The 24,835-nt window shown below is 28.8% G+C and overlaps 2 protein-coding genes across 2 annotated transcripts in view; both read left to right on the top strand.

The window, feature by feature from the left end:
• Positions 1-1,481: 1,481 nt before the first annotated feature.
• LOC132916977 (glucose dehydrogenase [FAD, quinone]-like) overlaps positions 1,482-24,835 on the top strand; it is a 40,991-nt gene continuing 17,637 nt past the window's right edge. Inside the window, 1 exon segment of the mRNA XM_060977463.1 lies at positions 1,482-1,632. The gene's annotated coding sequence lies outside the window, so the exon portion shown is untranslated.
• LOC132918489 (IQ and ubiquitin-like domain-containing protein) lies at positions 20,193-23,634 on the top strand. Its single transcript, XM_060979734.1, has one exon. It carries the CDS (start codon positions 20,340-20,342, stop codon positions 22,341-22,343), a length of 2,004 nt encoding a protein of 667 aa, XP_060835717.1. The 5' UTR covers positions 20,193-20,339; the 3' UTR covers positions 22,344-23,634.

The following is a 24,835-nucleotide window of genomic DNA, read 5'->3' as shown; positions in this document are numbered from 1 at the left end:
CGCATATAGTGTTCGTCATGATGAGTGCAGTAATGATCATTAAAACATACAAGAGTGCGTGGAGGAGGCGTTTGTGGCGCATCCAAGGTAAGCTATATTAATTCTTATTGATACTGTCATTTTTAATACAAAATAATATAGTATGACCTAAAATATAAATAATACTAAAATGTCTGCATTATGGCTATAACAATATCCTTCAGTCCATCAAAGTGTGTAACGCCTTGATTCTATAGCGTTACTAATTTAAGTCTACCGTCACATTAAAATAATAGTCTTGAGGTATACATATAGATAGTGTTTTATTCAATAGTCTTAATAATATTGTTAATTTATATAGATTATTATGGGTATCATTTGTACCCTAAATATATCAAACAGTATTATTCTTTTTTAGAACAAACAACGAGACCATTTCTAATTCAAATCGAATGTTAAATTTTTAGGATTAATAGTCTTTGTAATGAATACTTTATATTAAAAAAAAAAATAAAAAAAAAATGTCTAACCTAAATGAATAATTCAAATCATTATTATTCTCACCGCTGTCCTATATTTTATTGGTCATAACACTCATAACGATTTGGTTTGATTTAATTATGAATCATAAAATATGACTTGTGAATTTAGGCACATGAATTGTTTTTGAAAAAAAAAAGAATAATATTTATGTATTTTAATATTATAGCCTGCTGGTAATAAAGCGAATGCAAATCTAATTAAATATTAAAGTAATAGTTACGACGACCGTAAAATTACTCAACTCAACCAAATACCCAATGACCAGGTGGGCACCAATGTATGATGACACTTTGGAGAATGCTAGAACTCTGATATATACACATTGATAGGACTTAATATGAAGAAGTTACCCTTTCAAATCATTTAATATCCATCATATTGTAATTGATAAAAATAATACGCGATCTTATTCAAACTTAAAAAAAAATAGTAAATTGATTTATGTGCATAATATATAGTTCTAAGCCAATTGCTTACTTTTCACATGAAACCGAAAATGATATTTAACCAATCCTTTGCAAACCGCCCTAGTACAATAATAAACACAAACAAACTCCTTCGATGATGATTGATCTTCACATCTAAATTAGTCTACAATAACACTATTACCGACAGATAACAATTATTTGAAAAACCAGAGTTGTATTGTACGAGTACAGTTTTTATTTTACGGATAATTTGGAAAAAATCGATATTCAATAGAATTAATAATTCCCAAGTATCAAAAACAATGCACCCACACGTACGTCCATTTAACATTTTACAGACATATAAATATATGATATGTAAGATAAATAAACACGTAATAATAATAATATACACGATAGCATGATAAACACGAATACGTGATAATGAAAAATTAAACGGAAATGACCGCCCATTATTTTATTTTTTTTGTTCTTATATTTGCACACTTTAATGTACCATTGCGTCTCTCTCTCTTTCTGTCGTCACCACCGTTTCCATCTCCGGTGGCTGCTGTGGAACGGCACCGTTCGGGTCCTCAGTAGTAACTCGCCGGTTCGGGTGAAATGTGTTCAACTGTTGTTGGTCGGCTCCACGAAACTGCTGCTGGATAACGTGATACATAGACGTACAACACGTGAGCAGGTACATATCATTTTTTTTTTAACTTTAAAAATCACTTGATTAATATTTGAACGTTTTATCGCTTGTTAGTTTTTTAATTTTGTGATTTGAATATTTGATATTATTATTATTATTTTTTTTGTATCTGCTCGTTTTGCTTACATAATAATATTATAAAAAAATAAACATTTAGCACTACTCTCGTCTCGGTCGCTCGCTCGATATTTATGTTAATATTAACAAATATTCGAGAATATTAATTTTACAAGAGTTGTGTTATGCGGGTGCATTGCACGATGGATTATCAACATTTTCTCCCCCGTTAAATTATTTAAGACGGTTAAAGTTCTTACAAATTTATCTTTGATTTCAACGGTCATTAAAAACCATCTGTTAGAGTTTTATTAATATGATATTATAACTAGGTATGTTATATATAGGTACTGTTAATGGTATGTACTTACTTTGCATCTTGATCTTGTGTACATAGAAATCGAAAGCGAAGTACACGTAGATATAACATTAAATCCTTTATAGAACTTGATAATCATTTCAACATTAGATAGGTAGTGAGAGTTTAAGTTAGATAATAAATATAATAAAATAAAAATATTACATTTTATCATGTTATCTATTTTCGATAAAGCTTTTAAAAATAATCCTAATTCAAATATAACTGTATAAAGCTATAATGATTTTATGAAAAAAAAATAAATATTTTTGCAGAACTTTTATCTGCGAATTAATACACTATTCATTGTGTATAAATGAAATATATCATTACAAAATATTATAGATTTTATTTATTCAATTCATGTTTTTCTCATTAGACAGTTTTTATGAACTAAGAAACAATTAAACATTTTAATTTGACTTGGATATGATAAATAATATGTTACAACTTAAAATTTCCAATACACGGGGTTTTCCACGGAGATCTGACAAATAAAATAACTTTTATTCTCATCAACAGTTTTAAAAAAAATCCTTTAAATATAATTCATAGACACTTTCGCTACATTTTTATTTTTATTTACTGAATATAAAGATATATATAATATGTTATATATCTCGTTAAGCAAATTACGATCTAGTTTATGTAATACAATGAAAAAATAATTATATTTTTTTTTAATTATAATGTTTCTAACATAAACGATCGTAATTTACTTAAAGAGAATATTAATATTTAACAAAATTGTAAAAAATCAGCCACTTGATTTAAATAAATGTTTTTACTATCTACATTTTTCAAAAAATCAGATATACAATCAAATTGGCTTTTTTAATATTTTGGAAATTTTTTATCAATTTTTAAGTATTTTTATTTTTGGTTTAGAAAATGTATACTAAAAATGTAGCGTAGTGTCTATGATTTATATTTAAAAGAAATTTTTTTAAAATATTGATTGGAACAAGTTATTTCATTATTTCATTTGACAGATCTCTGTGGGACATCTGTATACATGTTAATTTTTTTCGATTTAAATTATTTACACGTACAATACATAATATCAAAATAAGGGCAAAATCAAGTATTATTTTACCGTTAAAATGTACCATACGAAGAGTATAAAACATTAAATTTGCTTATGAGAAATTAACATTTATAGTATTATAATAATTTATAGGTGCGATAATGTTATCCGAGCTTTGGGCAACCATCAAAATTATGATGTTTATATGATGATAATATTGGACTAATTATTATTTAGGATCGATAGAAAAAAAAATATGGGAATTAATAAGCGAAATGACGAGTTTAAATTGAAAACAGGATGGAATAATTTATAGTAACCTATATATTACAGTGTTTTGAATACAGTAAAAACCGTTACGTTCGATAATTTTATTCAAATATGCATATGATATTATAGGTATAGATGAAAATGTTGTTGATACTGATGTTTTTTGTTTTCCACGACAATGGTAAACATTAAGGAATCATGCGTTGGTGACACATTTAAATGGTTGGCAAATAATTAACCGGCGTTTTGGCCGAATGGTATACTATTTTATTGTGTTTCGATTTATGTATCACTTAATTATCTTCTAAACAACAGAATCGGAGTATGCTATATAATATGTTAATTTCGATCATTGCACACAAAGTGTGTGTTTAACACTATTCCGATCGATTATGTTATATGGATTTTGATAAAGATCGAGGTTTTTTGCATATTTCCCGGCTGTGAACAATAACAATAATATTATATGAGTACACAATTAATTATATAGTGCCGACGGAAATTATCTAACTTTATTTAATTAATACACTTTATTAGCACACATTAAAATTGCCTACTGCTGTTAGTAGTCTTATATTTCCTATTTAATACTTTTTACACGGTACCTAAGCACTCATTTAATGTTTAATGATTCCACAGTAATTTTTAATACATAAGACTATAGGAGTAAAAAATTTAATTATAATTTTGTTTTTAATAATGGACTGTTTAACCACCGATATTAAACCAAATTTTTGAATAGTAAATATTAAATAATAATATAGTTTTAAATATTTTAGAAGTAGACCAATAGCCACACTATAGTACTTATAACTAACAATTATATAACAATATAACACATACATATTATTAAAATATGCGCATTAAAATAATGATACATCCTCACACAATATACTATATTATATTATTATATTTGATACAAATTATTAAATTCTATTTAAACTAAAATAAAGTATAAGTACTTATCCAAATTTTAATTTTAGTTGTGTCAATAAAATTAATTAAAAAGTATTTTCAATAATACTACTCAGGTAAATACAAATTTCGGTTTTTAACAACTCAGCTATTATTCAGCTGTAATTTAGATAAATATTGTAAAACCACTTACTACATATTATTATTTCATATACATTAATAAAATAACAACATAATTATTAGTGTTCAAGTTTTATAGAAAATAAATGTATACAATATTGTTATAAACTTATTATTAATAACCATCATATAGGCCATAGGGTTTGAAACTACGAGTATTTGTAATTCTTTGTGGTATAAATTAGTATCGAGTATGAATATACTAATTTTTTCAATTTTCGTTTTATGGTCTTACAAAAATGAGTATATTTGACAAATTTAGAAATGTTTAATAATTATTAATACCATAGTTAATACATAATATGATAATAAATACTATGCTATACTTGAATAATACATATTATATACATAAAAGTTACTCCAGGTTATTTTCCTGTAATTTTATCTGTAAAAATAGCTTTTATTTCTGGTAATAATATAATTGCATTCATATTCATAAAATAAACATTTTGCCATAATATCATGAACTTTAATAACAACCATATAAAATAAAGTTGCTGATTAGTTCATCCGTTTTACAAAAATAAAATAAAATTGACCTTAATATAGTATAATTGAATGTCATTATCACGATATGGATAATAGTGCTTTGTTGATCAGTAAAATTGCACAGATTTTATGTGACATAATACAATATATGATTCCAATATTATAGTATATATTTTCAACAGTATTTGGGTTTCCATTTATATAATTGAAAATATGATCGATGCAAATGACACGTCCCAACGCTGAATATTGAAACTGTGTGGTTATCGCCAGAGAAATTGACTAACCATTATATTTTAAATATATTTTTGGAAATCGTCGATTAAAAGAATAAAACACTTTCTATACTGCTTTTTGTGTTTGTTATTTACTGAAATTCTTCTTCGTTTTTGTTAAACTTATAAAAAAGAAAAAGGATTATAAAACCAAAATTAAATAGGGATTTATATTCTCGACGACCAGGTCGTTAACTTATCCAGTGGATCTGCCTCATAAATCATCATTAATTCACCGGTGTACAACATAATATTATTTTAATTCAATTCATATACATTTTTTTGGACGAGTTATTTAAACGTGTTTGGCTCAACTCGTTGGCACGACCAACGGTCGTCGATTTCAGTGTCGTGTTGAACCTGCAGTAGACAACATGCAAATATCTACGTACTTATCATAAATTGGCATCGGATTTTCTCTGGTAGGTGTTGTCAGCGTAACTTTATACCCGTGGAAGGTCAACGATCCCCGTCCTCGACCTCGTGCGCATAAACTTACTATACAACACTGTAGTGTGTACTACCTCACCGGTTTAACCGCTTTTATTTATTTATTTATTTATGTTTCGCGTTGCAAGACACAACTGATAAGCACCGAAGTCGATGTGGTCCCCCGGTCAGTCGTTTTAATCTCTCGAGACTCTGTGGGTAGGGCGCAGCTATAATAGAACATTATAATACGCATCGCGTGTCAACGGTCATACAATTAATTTGTGACGTATTTGGTGTGTGTGTGTGTTTGTGTGTGTGTGTGTGACGGATGGATGGACTACCGACGAAACGGCGGTTACGGTCACCTGAGGACAACCGAGGTTAATTTCAAGTACCTATACCTATACGAGATTTCGGGTGAACGACTTGGCGGTGATCGAGTTCAAAAAATATTTTATAATAATACATGATTAATTTATTCATATATACGTTTCTGTTTTATTGTATACGTTTTAATACAGCACATTAAGTTCCTTGTGACGCAATGCGTACTATATAATAATATGGCGAAGTTCGGGGGGCCGCGGGTTATGAATTGGTTAGATTAGGTTAGGCGAGCTTACTCAACAACAGTTTACGTGCTATAGGGGCAACATTATAATATCATACTGACTGTAAACGCAATGTATTTCTATTTTCTATTTATTATTCATTCATAACTGTAATTTCATTGAAAACAATAATACACGAAATCGCCATAAATGTCATCGCCTTCGGGAATAGTAGTTCGATAATATTACGTCAATAAATAATAGGTACCTATATAGTATAGGTACACTTATCTATTCATTTAAACTGTAAAATGATAATAATATATTAATATGATATGTTTTTAATATTATTAAACTAAATGTATTTTGAATAATTTAAATTGTATTTTATTATTTAGAGAATCACCAGTATTTTAAGCTACTATTGAGTAGGTAATAAACTATTCAAATACTTTTTAAGTACTATCATCTACGTATTTTGAATACGATGAAAAAAAAACTTCTTGAAGCATCTGTATTGAAATCAAATATATTTCACTCTTTTATTATGTATTTACTATTTCTGATCTAATCACATACCCCCTCCCAAAAAAAAAAAAATTATAATTTTATCAATTTATCAGTGCATAAGTCACAAAATATAATCTTTACATAGAATAATATACTGTTTAGTAGAAATCGATTTTTTTGAGATTTTATTTTCATATTAATATTTTTAAATTATCATATATTTAATTCCAAATAATATTTGTGCAACTATTATCGTTTTTATTATACAATTGGAAACTCTTTATAGAAGTAAACACGTTCAATTTCTTTACTCACGATCAAAATACTTAATTTAAGATGTAACTCAATAGAAGTTTCAAATAGAGAAAACATATTATGTGTTATTTATACTTGTATAACTTTATATATTATATCTAACATAATTTATACCTACTACCTAGTTTGCAATAAAATAAATGTTTGTTAAATTTAGAAAATTCAAAAACTTCGTTAAAAATGAATTTAAAGGTTAAAGCAAAATCGTTTAAAGGTTTTTTGTAAGTTAATACTTATTTTTAAGTAATATCTGTGTTGATTTTAATACTCTTTTTACTGAATATTCAAATGTATTTTGAAATATTTAATGAATAAGTCTAATTTTAATAAACGTTTTATAAATGTCTACCTAACCGTATGTCAGTTTTTAAACTGCATACTTACAAAGGCACTTTTAATAAATAATGAAAACACAAGTATTGTACTTGTATTGTATTTCATTTTAATATTTGAAAATGTAATTCCATGTGCTTAGAATATTTAAAAAAAATTTTAAGAACATTTTTTTCGCATGTATCGTGTTAATTATATGGATAATATATTTATATGTATTATAGTTATAGATGTGTACTTCTATTTATTATTGCGCTAAATTTCCAAGTATTAGCACGCGGAAGTAATTAAATGGCGCAAATATGGACAGTTTGTTTACCATTAATACATTGTACTAAATATTTTATTGTATATTAAGTAAATTAGTGTAAGTTTTTAGCGGTAGTACAATACCAACAAATTCTTTTGTGTTTTATGGGATCGTAACACAATAGCTCGAGTATCAAAAATAATTAAATGTTCACGGTTCGTGGGTTGAAAGTTAAAACTGTCTGATCTGTCGTGCGTAGGTAGTCATTATTGCAGCTTTTTATACCGATTTGTGTCTTTGTGACTGAGCCGTAATATTTTTTCCTATTTATTGTACTGGCATAAACATTTATTTTTACGTATGGTCACCATTGTTTCATTAAAAGTATCAAATAGTTATTTAACATTCTTTATTTTAATGTCGAGCAGAATGAAGTAGGAACTTTGACATTTGCTTGACCGATTATTAATCAAGATATTATGCGTTAAATTCTTTGCATATTCACAATAAATATTACCTACTCTTAAAGTTTTTACGACACAAACGCAAACAATTTATTACGCGTATATCTATATACAGCGTATGAAACGTCTGAAAAAAAGAAAATCACATTTAATGATCGAACGCAATAATTGCTGCGGTTAGCCGTTTCGTGTTTTGCGGGTGGGCGTCTACTCTGAAAGTTAGGGTTTTCTTTGATTTCATCACACCTAGCGGTGTGTTTCGAATGCGGTGAAACATCTACCGATATCGTTCTTAGATTATTTTAATTAAAATCTCCATTTCAATACGTCACCGCATTCGTCGAGTACTTTGCAGACCGTTCATCAGCGTGATAATATGATACAATATATTTTATGAACTGCATTATTATGATATACAATACCACGTGCATTACGTACGATTATAATATTATTATGATATTATAGAATGGCCAAAAACTGACAATTATGTACGCAGAGCGTTATGTTATTGTACGTATCTTGAAGCGTCTAAACGTCAAATACTCATAATAATAATAATAATAATTAATAGGTATCAGATACAATTGTATTGCGTTGGTTGAATGGTTTTGAAAAGAACATATTATTAATATAGGCAGTTTACTTTGTACGGTAGATGGTATACCCCGTCCCCGTCCACCATATGTATTCCTACCAGCGAACGATAACGTTTGTATACAATAATATAATAATAAAATAGAATATAATAAAGAACGAAGTGATAAAACAGTTCGATGAGTGATTCGTGTCCGCACTCATACCAATAATAACAGTATGTACATTATTATTAAATGCGGAGAAAGTATACCTACCCGAGCTTGGCTACCGTTCGCCCGTATACGTACGCGTGCGATACTAAACGATGATATTATTTTCCACTGCGATAGATATTTTCATATTGAACTACGGACGAAACTACCTGTCGTCGCTATATGACGGGAAAATATTGTACGTACAAAATTGGTCAAAAATTTACATTTTATATGTACGCGGTTTTAATGAAAAAGATTAGATGTCGCTAACATCTAATAAGCCAATACTAAAATGGAAAATTGTTGATATTGAATCGATTTTATTTTTATGAATATACATTATTTGGGATGTCGGAGTTGAGTCCCTTCAGTCTATTATATTTGTAAAACACCACAGTGGAAATCGGTTGCTGAGTAATTTCTTAAAAAACGTGTTTGTTAGTTTACGGCAGACGTGCCCAACCTTGTCTCAACTTGCGGGCTTCATTTGAAACTTATATCTATACTGTGGGCCGTATATACTTCATGGTTTTTTATTTTGTTCATTCCTATAAAATGTACAATAGATATAGATATTAGGACTTAATATTTTATCGTTTTTAAAAACTTTACGCTGTTTACAACTGATCAAAATAAACACAGCTTTCATTTCATCGCAGTTAGTAAAATATTGTCTAGTAAGCACTTTTTTATCAAAATTTTCATGATTGCATTCATTACATTATATTATTACAGAGGATAATTATTAAAAAAAAATAAAAGATACACTATTACACTAGTTTATATTAATTTCAAATACCTTAAAGTAGCCTGGAATTAATTCAATGGTATCCAAAATAGTATAATATAGCTAGCCACTAGTATAGAGTTGTTGTTCTTTTTTTTATTTTACTTTAATCTTCATCTTCTATAATCTGTACGATAAAACTTCGTCTCCGGAACGGTTAAAATTATTTGTACGCGAAACTCCACACCGCGGCGTGTCACACCAAGCCGTCGGGTGAGCTGTGCGATACTTGACGCGCGTCTGAAAAATATTATGGTTGTCCGAGACGTGCGTGTGCGCGTCATATCATTAAGCACCGCATAATAATGTGTATCGCCGACGTTCATCTCGATGTGTGACGGTCACGAATATCGTGCGCGGTGCAGCCGCGGCTGGAGCGCGTAACCGTAATATGCGCGTCGTGTAGTTACAAAAAAAAAAACCGTACGCAGGTAAGGTATACGCCGTAAGTATTGTGTGCAAAGATATATAATTATAATAATATGTATGTGTATCACTTTATTTATCCGTTGTGAAACTAGAAATTCTGGCCGGATCGTTATCGTCCGTCGCTGTGTGACACGTATAACAATATGACTTTATTGTATTGCACTGCCGTTTCGAGTCAGAAAAGATTAGTAAAAATTAAACAAATATTATACAGGTATATAAAAAAAGAAAAAAAAACATTTCACGTTCCGCGTTATCTGATGAAACTCCTCGGGTGAAAATCGGGAGACCTCGACCGACCAGCGCCGTATATAATGCATCGGAATCGCTGGACTATGATGCTATATATGTGTTGTATGCACGTATCAGCCATCTATATATACATATATACTATAATAATATAGTATATCGCGTTGAGGTAAATGACGAAAAATAACAATTATGTGTAATTTACCGGTGAATATCGTAAACTTCAATTTTTAATATTTACGCGAAAAGATGTGTATGTTAATCACCGAAAATGTACAACGAACAACTTACTGCAGTCTGTACAAATAATATGGTGGTTATTGATGATGTATCGATGATTTGTATTGATAATTATATTTTTTTCGAGACAGCAATACTGTAATTCTATGGTCAATTTGAAAGCAGTAGTGAAGCAATGAAAAAACACAACATTTATCAATTTAATTGGTAAAAATCGTAATTGACCGGTAAAAATTAAAAATAAAATCTCTATTTATATGTCATCGGTAAATTACGTGATTTTTAATTTTTCGTTATTTACCATAATATTTATAAATATTAAAATATTATATCACTGTTGAAAGCTCTGATTTTTCTAGTATTTTCCTATTTATAGTCTTGCCGTTATATAGCATATTTGTATATTATTACACTAAAAAAATCGTTTTATAATGCAGAGAATCAAATATCAAAATATTGTGTTTTGCATACTTTTTCGTACTTTTGTGACTTTGAAATACGCACAAGTTCGCTACAATATTTAAAATTATCTTTCGAAATATCGAAGGATATCGCAATATAGATCCATAGTATAATATAAAAATCATAAATACTTGAACAGTCGGACGTAGGTAACATTATAATAGTACATAAAATATCTAAAAAGCTCCATATTATTATTACCACTAAAATATTATGCACATCATGGCAGACAAAATCCATCGTCATCTCGTCGATATTCCATTCGCGGATGCTGATTAATAGTTCACGAGAAAAAACTTCCTACATGATATCACGTATAACGTAATATGGATAGTCGGTATCACGCTGTCGTCATAGTTTTGACCGTTATCGGGGACTCGTACAATTTATGGAGTTTTTTATTTTATGTAATTTCTCCCGAGCCACTCGAATCTGCCAGAATTGGACCTTGATTGATATTATTCAAATTATACGCTGTTGGCGGAAAAGCCGCAAAATTACACGTTGAGCGCCGCCAAAAACCTTGATGCAAAATCGGATTAAAAGTAAAACGGTTAAGTTGAGCAATATAATATATATAATATTTATAATAATATACAATCGTGTGCTACATGACCCTATTTCGGCCCTTATATTTCGATATATTACTGTATATAATATGTATAGTAATAACATGTGGTCTCGTATACTAAAGATATGATTTTGTTGGACAAAAAAAAATATGTATAAAAAAAACACCGTTACCAGCGTCGCTACGTAGACGACGTGGTCGTGTAACGTCCAGTCAATAATTATTATACAATTGCTCAGCTGAAGATGATGCCGCACGATTTTTAAAACAAAATAGTACACAAAAAAAAGATCGAACAGCTATTATTACTACTATTATCTCGACATTTGTTTGGTTTTTTTTTCCGACTGTTCTAAATTCGTACTGTCGACCGTTCTGCAATTTCGTCCCTCCCCCGCTAAGAGGCGTATTGGGCAAATTCCTGGTGAACTCGTGTAAACAATATGAACTTAATAATCAATATTACGATAGAAACTGAATAATACTATTCTTATTTCCACAAAAGACAAGATCACGACAAGTCACCTTAAGTTTACGTTTTTGATCGTCTTTATCATCGCATAAAATATCAAATTTCTAAGCATAAACCTCATCACGATTATGTACACTTATCAAATGTATCGTAAGACGTCGATGTGTTTTTTTTTATTAAATCTGTTTTATTCTACACAGCCAAAAGTGTGTTGCATTGCATAGTTGTAACATGCAGGTATCATCGTTGTCTGCGCATGATCTACGGCAAAGACTGACATTTTATAATGTTACGTCGTGATCTTAAATGTCAACCAGCGGATGTTAATTATTTTTAAGTACAACTTTTGAATTATAAAACAGTAAAATTATGAATCGCATCATGAAACAATTCCTATTATGCGATTCCGTGTGTAGCCGACACTTGTTGCGAGTTCAACAAAAATATTCTCACCCAATTAGTTTTAATTATCTTTACAATAATATTATTATATTCTCATCTACCTTCCGTTACACACGATTACCTAAGCACCATAACTTTAATGTTTTGCAGTAAAAGTATTTATACATGGTCTGTGTGCGTTTTTCTCTCCAAAATAATGTAGTTGAATTGTATTTCGCTAAATAATTATGTTTCACAGTAGAAACTCAAAGAGTTTTGTACATTTTTTTTGATCGTCAATCGAATGTATAGTTTTGTATGGTGATATGTAATTCGTAGTTTGTAAGTCGTTTTATTAGGACACGGCTAAATAGCTTTTAAATGAAATATTTCGATTAAAAATGTTTTCACGCATTTATTTATCGTTATAATATTTCCATATAGGTATAAATATATTTTAATGGAAATATCGATGATTTTTTTTTTATCTCATACGGTGGATCGCTTAATGAAATATGATAAAACACGTCCTTGGTCTAAGACTGCCACAACTGAAAATTTAATTTAGTTTTTTAGTATAGAACACATTAGTAATACTATATGGTTGGCAGCCATAATTTGTATCACAAAATTGTATATTATAGTAGTTACATATAGTGGAAGTCATAGCTCAACCAACTCCTCCGTAAAACATTTGTGTCGGTATTGAAATTAATCGATTTTGCGGCTAATAAAAAAAAATAATACTGAGACATTTTGACATGTTGAATTGTTCCGTAGGTAGTTGAGTTTTTTTTTTTTTTTCAAATATCGAAAAATAAAGACTGCCTCGTTTTGATTAAAAGTGTTTATGTAATATCGTAATGTAATACAATTCTCAATCGGATGACCCCCATGAAAAAAAAAAAAAAAATTACACATTTTAGTTTGTGGCAGTATACATATTATACTGTTAGCTTTTTATTTAACTGGCCCCAATTTAAATAATGGTTGTACTGATTTTGTCAAATGATCATTAATTTATATTTGGCTTAAAGAAAATACTAATTATTTATTGGCAGCATAATTTTGAAATTATATTTTCTCGAAACTATGAATGACAATCGCAGTACCAAGGATGTGAAATCTTAAAATACTGCTGGCGTATTTTTTCATATATATATTTTATTGACAAATGCAGTATAATAGTTCTTAATCGTCTTGAATACAGTAAAACAATTTAAGGAGGCGACTATAAATTTTATATTTATACATTTGTAGCTATAATAATGTTTTAGTATTTAATTTCGCAATAGAACGAAATAATATAATTAGGTATTATAATTAACCGTTTCTGATACGACGCGTTTTCGATAAAAATAATTTATTTAGTTCCGTCCACTACACGCAGATTGATGTCATCTTGTCAAGCATATAACCGTAGATGCTTTGTGTTTTATAATATTTTATAGCTGCATACTATGCAAATTAGCACGTTTTAAACTAGATGATAGTACAACCTTGTATACTGATACGATATATAGACATATTATTTATATCCAAATGGATATTATTAAACCAACAGATAATAGTTTTATTTTTATTATTTTATTACATTAACAACGCTCGGAACAGTGAAATGGTGGTGCTCTGATGCAGTGTCTATTTCATAAATCACCACGTTGTTCGGATTGTAGTTGGTATTATTTTTATGTCTTGGGTCGAGCGACCTCCGGTAATTTGTGTTATGAAATTGCAACCAAAAGTATTATTATTATTACAATAATATTTTAAGTAATAATGACGCTTATATACTGCATGCGTTTATTATGACCTCGAAGGGACCAGGAATAATTGTCGTATTATAACTGCTGACATGTCGCCTATGACACGATACGTCATAATGGTAGCTGGTATCAACGTAGGTACATAATAATTCGTATTGCATTTTCACCGCGAACGTAAAATTTTAGTGATTATTAGCGGTCAGTCATACAACCATAATGCATAGACATTGAGTGTGAGTTCCACTTAATGTGATCACTGGTTCAATACAGTTATTAGAATAGGAAACCTTATTTAATATCTATAACCATTTTTCTTCAATATTTTTTCTGTTTTACTCGGGGATTTTTAAAAGTACTGGGAATTTTGCTCCCCTCCAAAAAAAAACAAGTATCAATTAGATCCTATTGGCAATCAGAAACCTCCTCAAAGTTTAAAATCGAATATTAACTGCTTTAAAATGTGATGACAGAAAAAACAAACCCACATTATTGTTAATTCAATACATATTCATTGCTTCGGCCAGAATCTAATAGGTGAAACGATGTACGATTTAAATTGTGCGTAAATAGTTGTATAACTAGTCGTTTGTTCTTGAATTTAGATTAATGTGTTGATTTTGATCAAAAATAAAAAATAAAATAATTTTTCTTTTATTATCGTGTTTGAGTTAATCGTATCCTATGTACCGAGTTAAGATTCGTTTTTCCTCCGTAAATCCGGTTTAAAAATTAATAACACGTTTCGAACGTTGTTTAAATATACCTATAATAACCGTGTTAATAATATAATATTGGTAGTTCAATTACTTTTTAAATTACTTTTTTTCGCATATTTATAGCATCAAGTTGGGCGGGCCACAGGTAGATAATAATATAATCTAATAATCGGCTTATAGCTTAACGAAAAACTAAAACGAACCGTTTTTTAATTTAAAAGGTCCTGTAAAACGATTGTTTGGGTCGTGTTATGATGATTTTACAATTTTTCACACGTATCATTTGTAGACGAGGCTATAGCGTTTCGTTTGCGTTCGTCATGACTCGCATGTATCGCACGATATTGTGATCATGATACAATAGCGATTTATTATCAGCGTAGGTGTATTTTTATGTATATCATACTCAATAGTTATTGAAATACTATAAATATTAGTCGCAATGTTTTCACTACCAGTCGATTGTTTTCTTCGACGCATTTTCTATTTTCGCGAGCCGAACACGACCCGATGACGATACTGGATGACAATGTGGTCGACTGCGCGAAAAAAACACACACACAAACAGACGAAACAAAACAGCAATTGTACAACAACCACAATAGGTACGCACTGTTATTATATAATTCACGGCAATGTTCAGAGGATATTATTAAGTGTTTTGAAGGGATATCCTCTGAGATATGCTTAGGACGACATTCGAAATTTATTGGTAGCAAAAACCAAAAAGATAACATTCGGTAGCTCAGGTATTATTATACTACCATGTAATAATAATAATAATAATAACAATTCGTGAGCTCAAAATCAATAGATTATAAATATAAATGTATTCAGTGGAGGTAGACCTATAATTGTATACTTTAAAGTTTGAAAAGTCGTTTGAAATGTGTAATAGTATATTCTTTTGTTATTAATTATTTGCAATGATTGTTAAATTTAAAATTAACCTAATTATTTGACATTAAGTCTTGATAATATCTTTAATATCTTTTTTTAGAAACAAAATGCAATGTTCAAAATAAATCAATATTGCGATACTATAAACTATAAAATTATTTATTTTGTTGATAAATATTCAATAATTATTAATACCATTATACGGTCGACAAAATTAATATGAAATAGTAATTTTCCATTATCGTTAATTCATTGAAAATTGAACATAATATTGGTTTAACCCTATATGAGTTAAATAGTTCTATTTAGATCACTAACAAATACCACATTTGTAAATTGTATTGATATAGAATTGTTTAGTTCTCAATATATAATTCATCAAACAAATGGTTGTTTGTGAGCTTGAGCTATGGAAAATTTAATACATAACCTAATAATATGTAATATTATTTATAAAAAGTGAATTTTCATAATAAATCGATTTAGAACCTTTTTGTTTTCGAGCCACTATATTGTTATAGGTCACATGTTGCATGCTGTATTTTCTGGCCCGTTAACTCGGACTCTGTAAAAAAACGCAATTGGCCTAACAAGCGCAAAACACTATATTATTACACAAAATGTGTTGTCATCTCTGCAAAAGTTTAGCACAATGAACTCAACGCAACAAGAATCATAGATCGCCTCGGCACATAACCTACATTATATTGTTATAGGTCGGACGCCACCCCGCTGTGTAATGTTTGCATTTATCTACCTACAGTTACTGGCTTATCGAATATCATTAAAAAAATATCAATAATAATAATAATAATAATAATACCTAACCCACAAGTGATTTTACATTTTTGAATCTTCGTAATCCGTGTTCGAATACCGATAATGAGTTTAATATGAGCTGCGAGAAGTTTAAGACAAATATACCACTGTTGTCCGAAACAACCAAAACTATTTTTTAAACAATTAATATCGTAAAAAAACAATCACCAATACATTTTTATCGATTTATTATATATATGGGCCATTTTTTCCTATTGCGTCATAACGTCCCACCTGAAATACTGTCGTCGCGTGAAGACATGAAGTCACGGGATTTCAGATCGTTTTAAACTTCGAGTATAATACAACAGATTAACCACACTATTATTATTGCACAATAGATTTTATTAGGTTAGCATCTTTTTTTTCGCAGTTAATTTACTGATTTAACTACAGGTGTTGTTAACATTACGTTTAACAACACGATTATATAAATTATAATTTAAATTGTTGTAATATTATTCTACACTGTTATATGGTAGGGTACTTGATAGTATTTATTAACAGATATAGGATTATTATCCTATATAATAAAAATAAAAGAATTGATTCGTTTCATACTAAAAAAGTTTGTGAAACATATTATACTTTAGTTATGTTATGTAACCATGTAGGTATATACTATTATCAGGTAGTTCGGTATTAATGATATATCAGTATTAGTACTGCACTTAGAGGAGTCGTTCCACACACGTTTATTTTTTCTCCGTTCTACAACCGTACAACAAATATTTTACACTCAGCAAAACCTATTTTGTGTGTTTGACTATAACATTAAAGAAAATTTACATAATATTAAAAAGGTTTCAAATCTATTAAGTACGTCAATTTTTATGCAATCCAATCTTTTGGAAAATTATGAGTATTAAAATGTTAAAACTATTTAAAAATGTTCATGGATCGCTTTAAAATTAAAATATAGTAAACAATTAATGTATAAACATAGATAACTTTCTTACTTTTAAGTTTTTAAGTTGATTTATTGATCAATTAAGTATATTATTAAAATATCTGACAACACAAATTATACCTGAATTGGCCAAATTTGCTGTCATTCAGAAACAACGCGAGTGTGACGTTCTAAGCCGTTTGGAATTCGGGGAGTTTTCGCAACATGTAGAACATGTTTGTATGAACAACATGTAATAATGTTGTAATTATTAATAATTACTTATTAATATTTAAAAAAAACTATCATGTTATAATAATTATTTACGGAACAGGTTTGCGCGCTTCATTATCCTATTATAATATTTGTACAGGAAACATTTAATCAAATTGTGCTTCTAGTTTAAGCTATTTCGTACCAAATGACTTTTTCTCGATTAGACTCACGAAAAATAAATCATACATTTTATAATATATTATCTAATACCTATTAGACCTTATTAGTACCTTATTAGAGTTCAAATCAGTAATAGATATATTTTGTTATCAAATTGTATAAATTATTAATAAAAAATTAATTTTAATTATTATGGTTAGATTAAAATTAAATTAACTAATCAATATTAGTTTCGCGTACTGTTCAGTAAATTATATAATTTAGATATAAATATAATAATAATGTTAGTATATAATATAATAATGGAAGGTAGAAACTGGACCCAACTTACCTATTAATTTTTTTCGATGGGAATCAATTTACCACTTTCAAAATGTTCATAAATTGCCGTGGACCCAATTACCTACCCACGTCTCGTACCATTCAATAAAGAAAACGCGTGTGTACGCAAAATCTAAATCATCTCGGTGACCGTTGTATTGACACGATTCGTGTTTATAATTTTTATTTGTCGTGTACGACTGCCGTCGAGTAGCGTAAATGGAATAGGTAGTATGGAAAAGGCTGGAATGTGGGTAAATGGACAATGGGCATACAAGAAATAAATTTCTCCATTCAAGTGACGGTTGTTTTTATCCGTCGCCAAAGGTCCTATAGTTCCTAACTGGCATTATGCCAATGTACTCGTATTATATTATTATTATTATTATTGTTGTTGTTGTCGTAGTATTGTCTTCTATAAATGGTTACGTCCAGTACAATAATACGGATAGGTATAGCTCTTGGTGTGCACCGATAAATATTGTAAACATAATATGTATATAAAATAATAATACAAATCTACAATACTAATCTTATGAATGTTTATTTGAACAAAACTGTTTGCATATTATATTATACTTACTCATGTGTAGAGAAGACAATGAAGTATTAGTCTTTCGTTTCCATTATTATTGTATTACTTTTCCCATTGTAATAGAAAATATGTATTATCTAGATACCTGATGCATATTTTACAGTGTTCTCTTCATGTATTTCCATTATACTTAAAAAATAATTTTTCACTTCACACTGTGCATTAATTTTTTGCCGTGATTTTTTACAAAAAATACAGTACAATATTTTAGGTATATTTCTTGTTTGACCAAATGTAGTATTATTTTTTTTTATTGGTTGATTAATCAGAGGTTGATAAATAGCTCGGCGTCGATTGTATATTTTACTACTATAAAGTGGTGTCTATACACGTTTTGCTCATTAAACAGTAATAAAGTATTTTATTATTTATCCTGTAAGAAATTTGTCGACTGTCGTTAAAAATAAAAATAAAAATAAAATTAAACAAATAAAAAATGTTTTATATTATAATATAATATACGCATATTATATTGTGGCCTGTGGGGCATTAAGGAAACGTGTTCACTGATTAAACATTTTGAGAAGAGACGTCTTGAAATAACTTAATATACTAGCTATACACTTTCATTAAACACGTAATATCATCCATAAAAGTGACTGTATTTTTTTTAAGTTCAACTGGTATTTTCTATATAAATTTAAAAACGTGTTTTGCTTTTGCATAAATGAAAATTTAAAATATCATGCATTTTTATCTAACCATATTTAACCATAATTGTTATCGATATACAGATGCGTATTTACGATTTTAGCCTAATTTTTCCCCATAAAAAAAACGTAAACCCTAAAAAATCATTTCAGCTTTCTTTAGTTTATGCAATTTTTTTTTTACTAGTTATTAAAAATAATACACAAAAATATAAATATTTTTCCTTATTAAAATGATACAAAATATAGTAATTAATAAACGTCAAACAACAAAATAAATCATACCACAGGCTTAATAGATATTTTTAGTTGATACTATATGGTTATATGGATTACTTTTACATATAAATATCTAATATTCAATTTTAATTAAAGTCTTCATTGATTTTTTCATCAATACCTTCATGAAGGTCATCTTAACATTTTTGAAGATGTGCTTCTCCTGCAGTGACAATTATATGTTCACCTTTTTCTTGCATTAATACCTATAACAATAAATATACATTTTATAATGTTCATTCATTTATTAATTTAAGTATGAGATTTTGTGTTATTTTTTAAATATAATTTTAATAACAATATTTAAAATCAATAATGGTTTATGCCAGCATGAAATTTTTTCCTAAAAATATATCATAATTCTGTAAGTATGAAATCCTATAAATATTCAATATAAATTGTTTTTGTTCACTATAGGTACATTTTTTATATAAATATCTGCTGGCCTGTAAATATAATATAACAAACATATTTTTTCTTAATTTAATAATATTACCTTTTGTTTAAGTCGGTATATTTTTTAACTCAATAAAAGTGTTTTTGAGTTTGAATAATGACAGAAATTACTAATTCAAAGCATGTCAACATTGACAGAGACTCCAATACGTACTCAGATTTTAGTATTCCTGCAAATCAATATGCCTCTATTCCTGTTCAAGTAACACTACCAAACAATAATATTTTGTCAACTAATTTTGCTTTGTCAGATCCAGTTTTGGAAGTTAAACGTTTCATTTTACCAGCCTTACAACCAAAAATAGAAAATATACAACAAATAAAATGTGTTATGCACGAGGAAGATAAAGTATTTGAAACAGATGACTACACAGTACTAAAACAAAAATGGAACAATTGTCCCATTCAAATATCAGTAAGTATCGAACATCATGAAGACATTGAAAAGATACCCAATGAGTCCAATGCTTCAGCGCAGCCTTTAATACATCCAAAGTATGGAAATATACTCGACACTAATGCCATAATACCAAAATATGTAACAGGATATAAAAATAAAAATACCGGTAAGCTATATAGAAACACAACCGTACAAACAGTATTTGAAAATATTGAATTTGATAGTCAGTACTTTGAGAATAAAATGTCAATGGCAATTCAAACAATTCAAACTAATGATGCAACTACTGAATCTATGGTTGAATTTTGTACTCAAACTGAATCAATGGATGTACTTCGATCATTAAGTGTAATGAAAGAAATAAGTATTACAAACAAAATAAAAGACAGAATAAAAGACCTCGATAAATATGCTCGCATAATACAAAAATCTGTACGATTATGGATAAAAAGAAAGAAATTTGAGCACATGTTGGAATACTATTATTACAAAAAGCAATTAATGTGTGATGAAGAGAAAAACTTAAAAAATATTATTAAATCTGAAAAGTTACAAAATAAATTAAATCTACAGTATCCAACTAAGACTCACGATTTTGAAGCTCTTTATTCTATAGTTCATGAGCATTATATAAAAATCAAAAGTTCTTTAAAAAATATATCACCAAACTGTGCAATAAATGAAAAAAAAGAACACTTAAAAAAAAAATTGGAATGTTTTAATGAAATAAACAAACATAGGAATCAAGTTAAAGAAATAGCAAAAGATAAAAAAATATTTCAACAACTAAATAAAATATCTAAGCCAATTATCATGACAAGAAGTACTGGAGAAACAATTTCCATCGAAACTCCAGAAACGGATCATGCCAAACAATTGATGAAATTTTACAAAGATCTAAAGAGAAATGATTTGAGTAAAGACGAAAGGACTAAATTGCTTTTAAACTTGCGAGAAACTTTAGATCTGTTTAAAGAAATAGATTTAACTAAACCAGTTATAGATTTGTTAAATAGAGAGTTGACTATGATAAATATTATTCAAGTAAAAGACGATAAATTAACAATTTTAAGGAAACGTATTGAAATATCTATGCAATCGATACTAAAAAAACCAGAAATAAATCCAGCGATCACATCAAAAATATTAAAACCTGTAAACTACATAAAATGTTTTAGTTGTAGTAAGTTAAAACCTTTGAACAGATTTGCGATAAAATTAAACTTAACAAAACCAAAAAAATGTAAAGATTGCAATAATTTGTATAGACTTACAATAGCGCCAATAAATTTAACACCTCATGAAAACATATTGAAAAATATTAAAGCAACTGAGGCACAACTATGCTCAAAGACTTGTTTAGTGTCTTTATTAAATGCAGAAGATATATATTACCTAATTACAAACATATGGAAAGGAAAATCAGCTATTAGTGACTGCAATGACATAATACAACTGAGATTAGTGAGGTGGAATAAAGAACTGGAATGGTCCCCTTCAAACACAATATTATTGAGTATTGAAGAGGCTAATTCTCATTCCAAAATTTCCAATCTATCTAAAATGTATTCATCAGCATTAATTGATAGTATACATTTTAAACACATGGTTGCAAAAAAACATTACAAAGGCCTAATAAAAAAAGCAGATGAACGTGATCGTAATATAAAGATACGTAACCACAATATTAGAAACAATTAAATAAAAATGTGCATACATCTTTGTATAAAAGTATAATAAGATAACAATTTATATATCATTATTTATTATGTTTATCATTTATTATTTGACAAAACTATAAAATATTAAAAATGCATTACATTTTCCTTTACAAACCCCTTTTTAATTTAGGTAGTTTGACAAAAACTAACAAATAATCACTTATATTATTATTGAATAATTTGAATACGTAAGTCTAGAGGGAAATACATTTGAATATTGGTCACTGTGTGATCTTTAGGTAGTTTGCCTAAATTTGGCTTTAAAAATAGAACAGTTAATGTTTTATAATTGTCATAGACGTGCCCGTAAAAAATTTAAATTATATATTATACGCATAATGTGCAAATGGCTATTTGGGCGTACTGTTCGTATATAAATATAGGTGCTATCCATTATGCTATGCTAATATAATATTATTATTATTATTCCACTTCACAACGTTAAGTGCACGTTAAAAGAATATAATTAAATTAAATAATTTTTCGAAAAATGGAATGATATTATTTATTACTACAGGAAAAAAACATACCTATGCACGACTCGTGATCTATTGAACTTGATTCGCTAGTTGAAATACCAAACGGTATTTACCAAGACGGCTTGTGTAGTGTGTGTGAAATAATCCGTTGGCAATCGAAAAGACTATTATTATGACGCGGGTCGATGAGTAACATCAAACGCGGCCGATTGGTCACGGTACACGAGTCGCTGTGTGTACAAGGGCTTCGTGCAAGAAGTCGCCATAGACCATCATCGTAGTAGTCATCATCATTGTCGTCATCATAATCATCATCGTCGTCATCATAAAACGCATTTCACCGAACAATAGTATGGAACGGTTTCCCACGAAGTCGCGACGCGTCGGGAAGTTAAAAAGACGTTCACGAAGCGCCGTGTTCGTGTCCGCACGCGTCCATCACGTATATTATAAATTAAACTGTACACGGCCAGAAGACCGGTACAACCCCAATAATATCGCATTCCGTTTACGAAATGGGTTTTCATTGCCAGCGACGAAGAAATTAAACGAAACGATGGCATAATTCGCCGGTCATCGTCGGGGTCGTGTAAACCAGACGGTCTGTATATTATAAATAATAGTAGACCGATTATATTATTGGTAAACACTCATTATCTCCTCCGAAGAAGTGTTTAAGTTGTTCAATAATAGTTATTTTTTACACAATTTTAATTTATTATATTCTAACCAACATAATTGAAAAAGTTACTCTTACTACTTTTTATCTTTGTTATTGTTTTTTATTTTTTGAGCGACAGCGCACATTTTTATTTTCATATTTCAAATCAAAATATATTCTTTCTAAGAGTTTCAATATAATATAAAAATCGAATTTAAAATAAATTTCAATCAGACTTAAAATATTGACAAAATTCGTTAAAATTGTGAAAATTTGTAATTGTTTACGTTTTCAATAGCTAAGGCTTGAAATGTAATAAAAAGTATATCATAAGTGGCTCTTTCATATGAAATTTTTTTGCTATTAAATATTATTATAATTACACAATACGATTTTCAAAATAATTTTAAATATTAATATTTTAATACTAAATTTAGATTAATTTTAAACTAATTGTGAATTAGTATAAAATGCTAATAAAAAATACACCCCATTTTTTTTTTTTTTTTTTACGAAAACAATCTCAGCCACCTTATGCTGGGCCTCTGTGGTATAACTTATTAAATCAGGAACAAAAACAAACACACACGTTTAGACGACGACAAATCTAATGCGATGGTGTTGCGCAGTTTGGGGCGTTGAGGTCACCATGCCCGACGGTCCGGAGAGACCTATTCGACCAGTTCTGATGTTCATTCTCCGAGACACTATTTATTATACACTGTTTAGTTTATTGTTTTTGTGTGTAATTTTTTTTTTTTGTACAGAGCTTCTGAAAAGGTGTAACACAAATTCGTATGCTACAGTCGACTCGAAATCACCGAAGCTATAATATTGAGTTGTAGTTTAATGTCAGCTGCCATTTAAATATATAAATGCATTCGTCATATTATATAGATAACTACGGCCGAGCACTGTCTAGGTCGATTGTATTAATCTGTCTAATAAATAAATAAATAAATAATAATCAAAATTGCGTGTCGATCGTAATAAAAAAAACGTGCGAGCAGTTCGTGACCGTTTATCATTATTATACAGCTGTTTTCTTAATCAGAATATTTTAGGATTAAAAAAAAATCAATATAATAATATTATCATATACAAGTGTGCGATATAATATATGTACTGAAGAATGTAGTGTCGGAATCGTGACGACAAGAATTGTATCAACTTTTGCGATCGCACTCTCATTAAACGCAAAGCTCACGTTAAACGATGTCTTAATACTTAACATTGTAGAGACGTAGCATACGCATAAATTAATACTAAATACAATTTGTATATTATTTTATAGCTCTTAAAAATTGTACTTATTTTGGGGTGTCTATAAAA

The sequence above is a fragment of the Rhopalosiphum padi genome, chromosome 1 (genome assembly GCF_020882245.1).
Source record: "Rhopalosiphum padi isolate XX-2018 chromosome 1, ASM2088224v1, whole genome shotgun sequence".
NCBI classification, from domain to species: Eukaryota; Metazoa; Arthropoda; class Insecta; order Hemiptera; family Aphididae; genus Rhopalosiphum; species Rhopalosiphum padi.
Note: the sequence above shows the minus strand (reverse complement) of the source record. Positions and strands in the feature narration are given on the sequence as shown.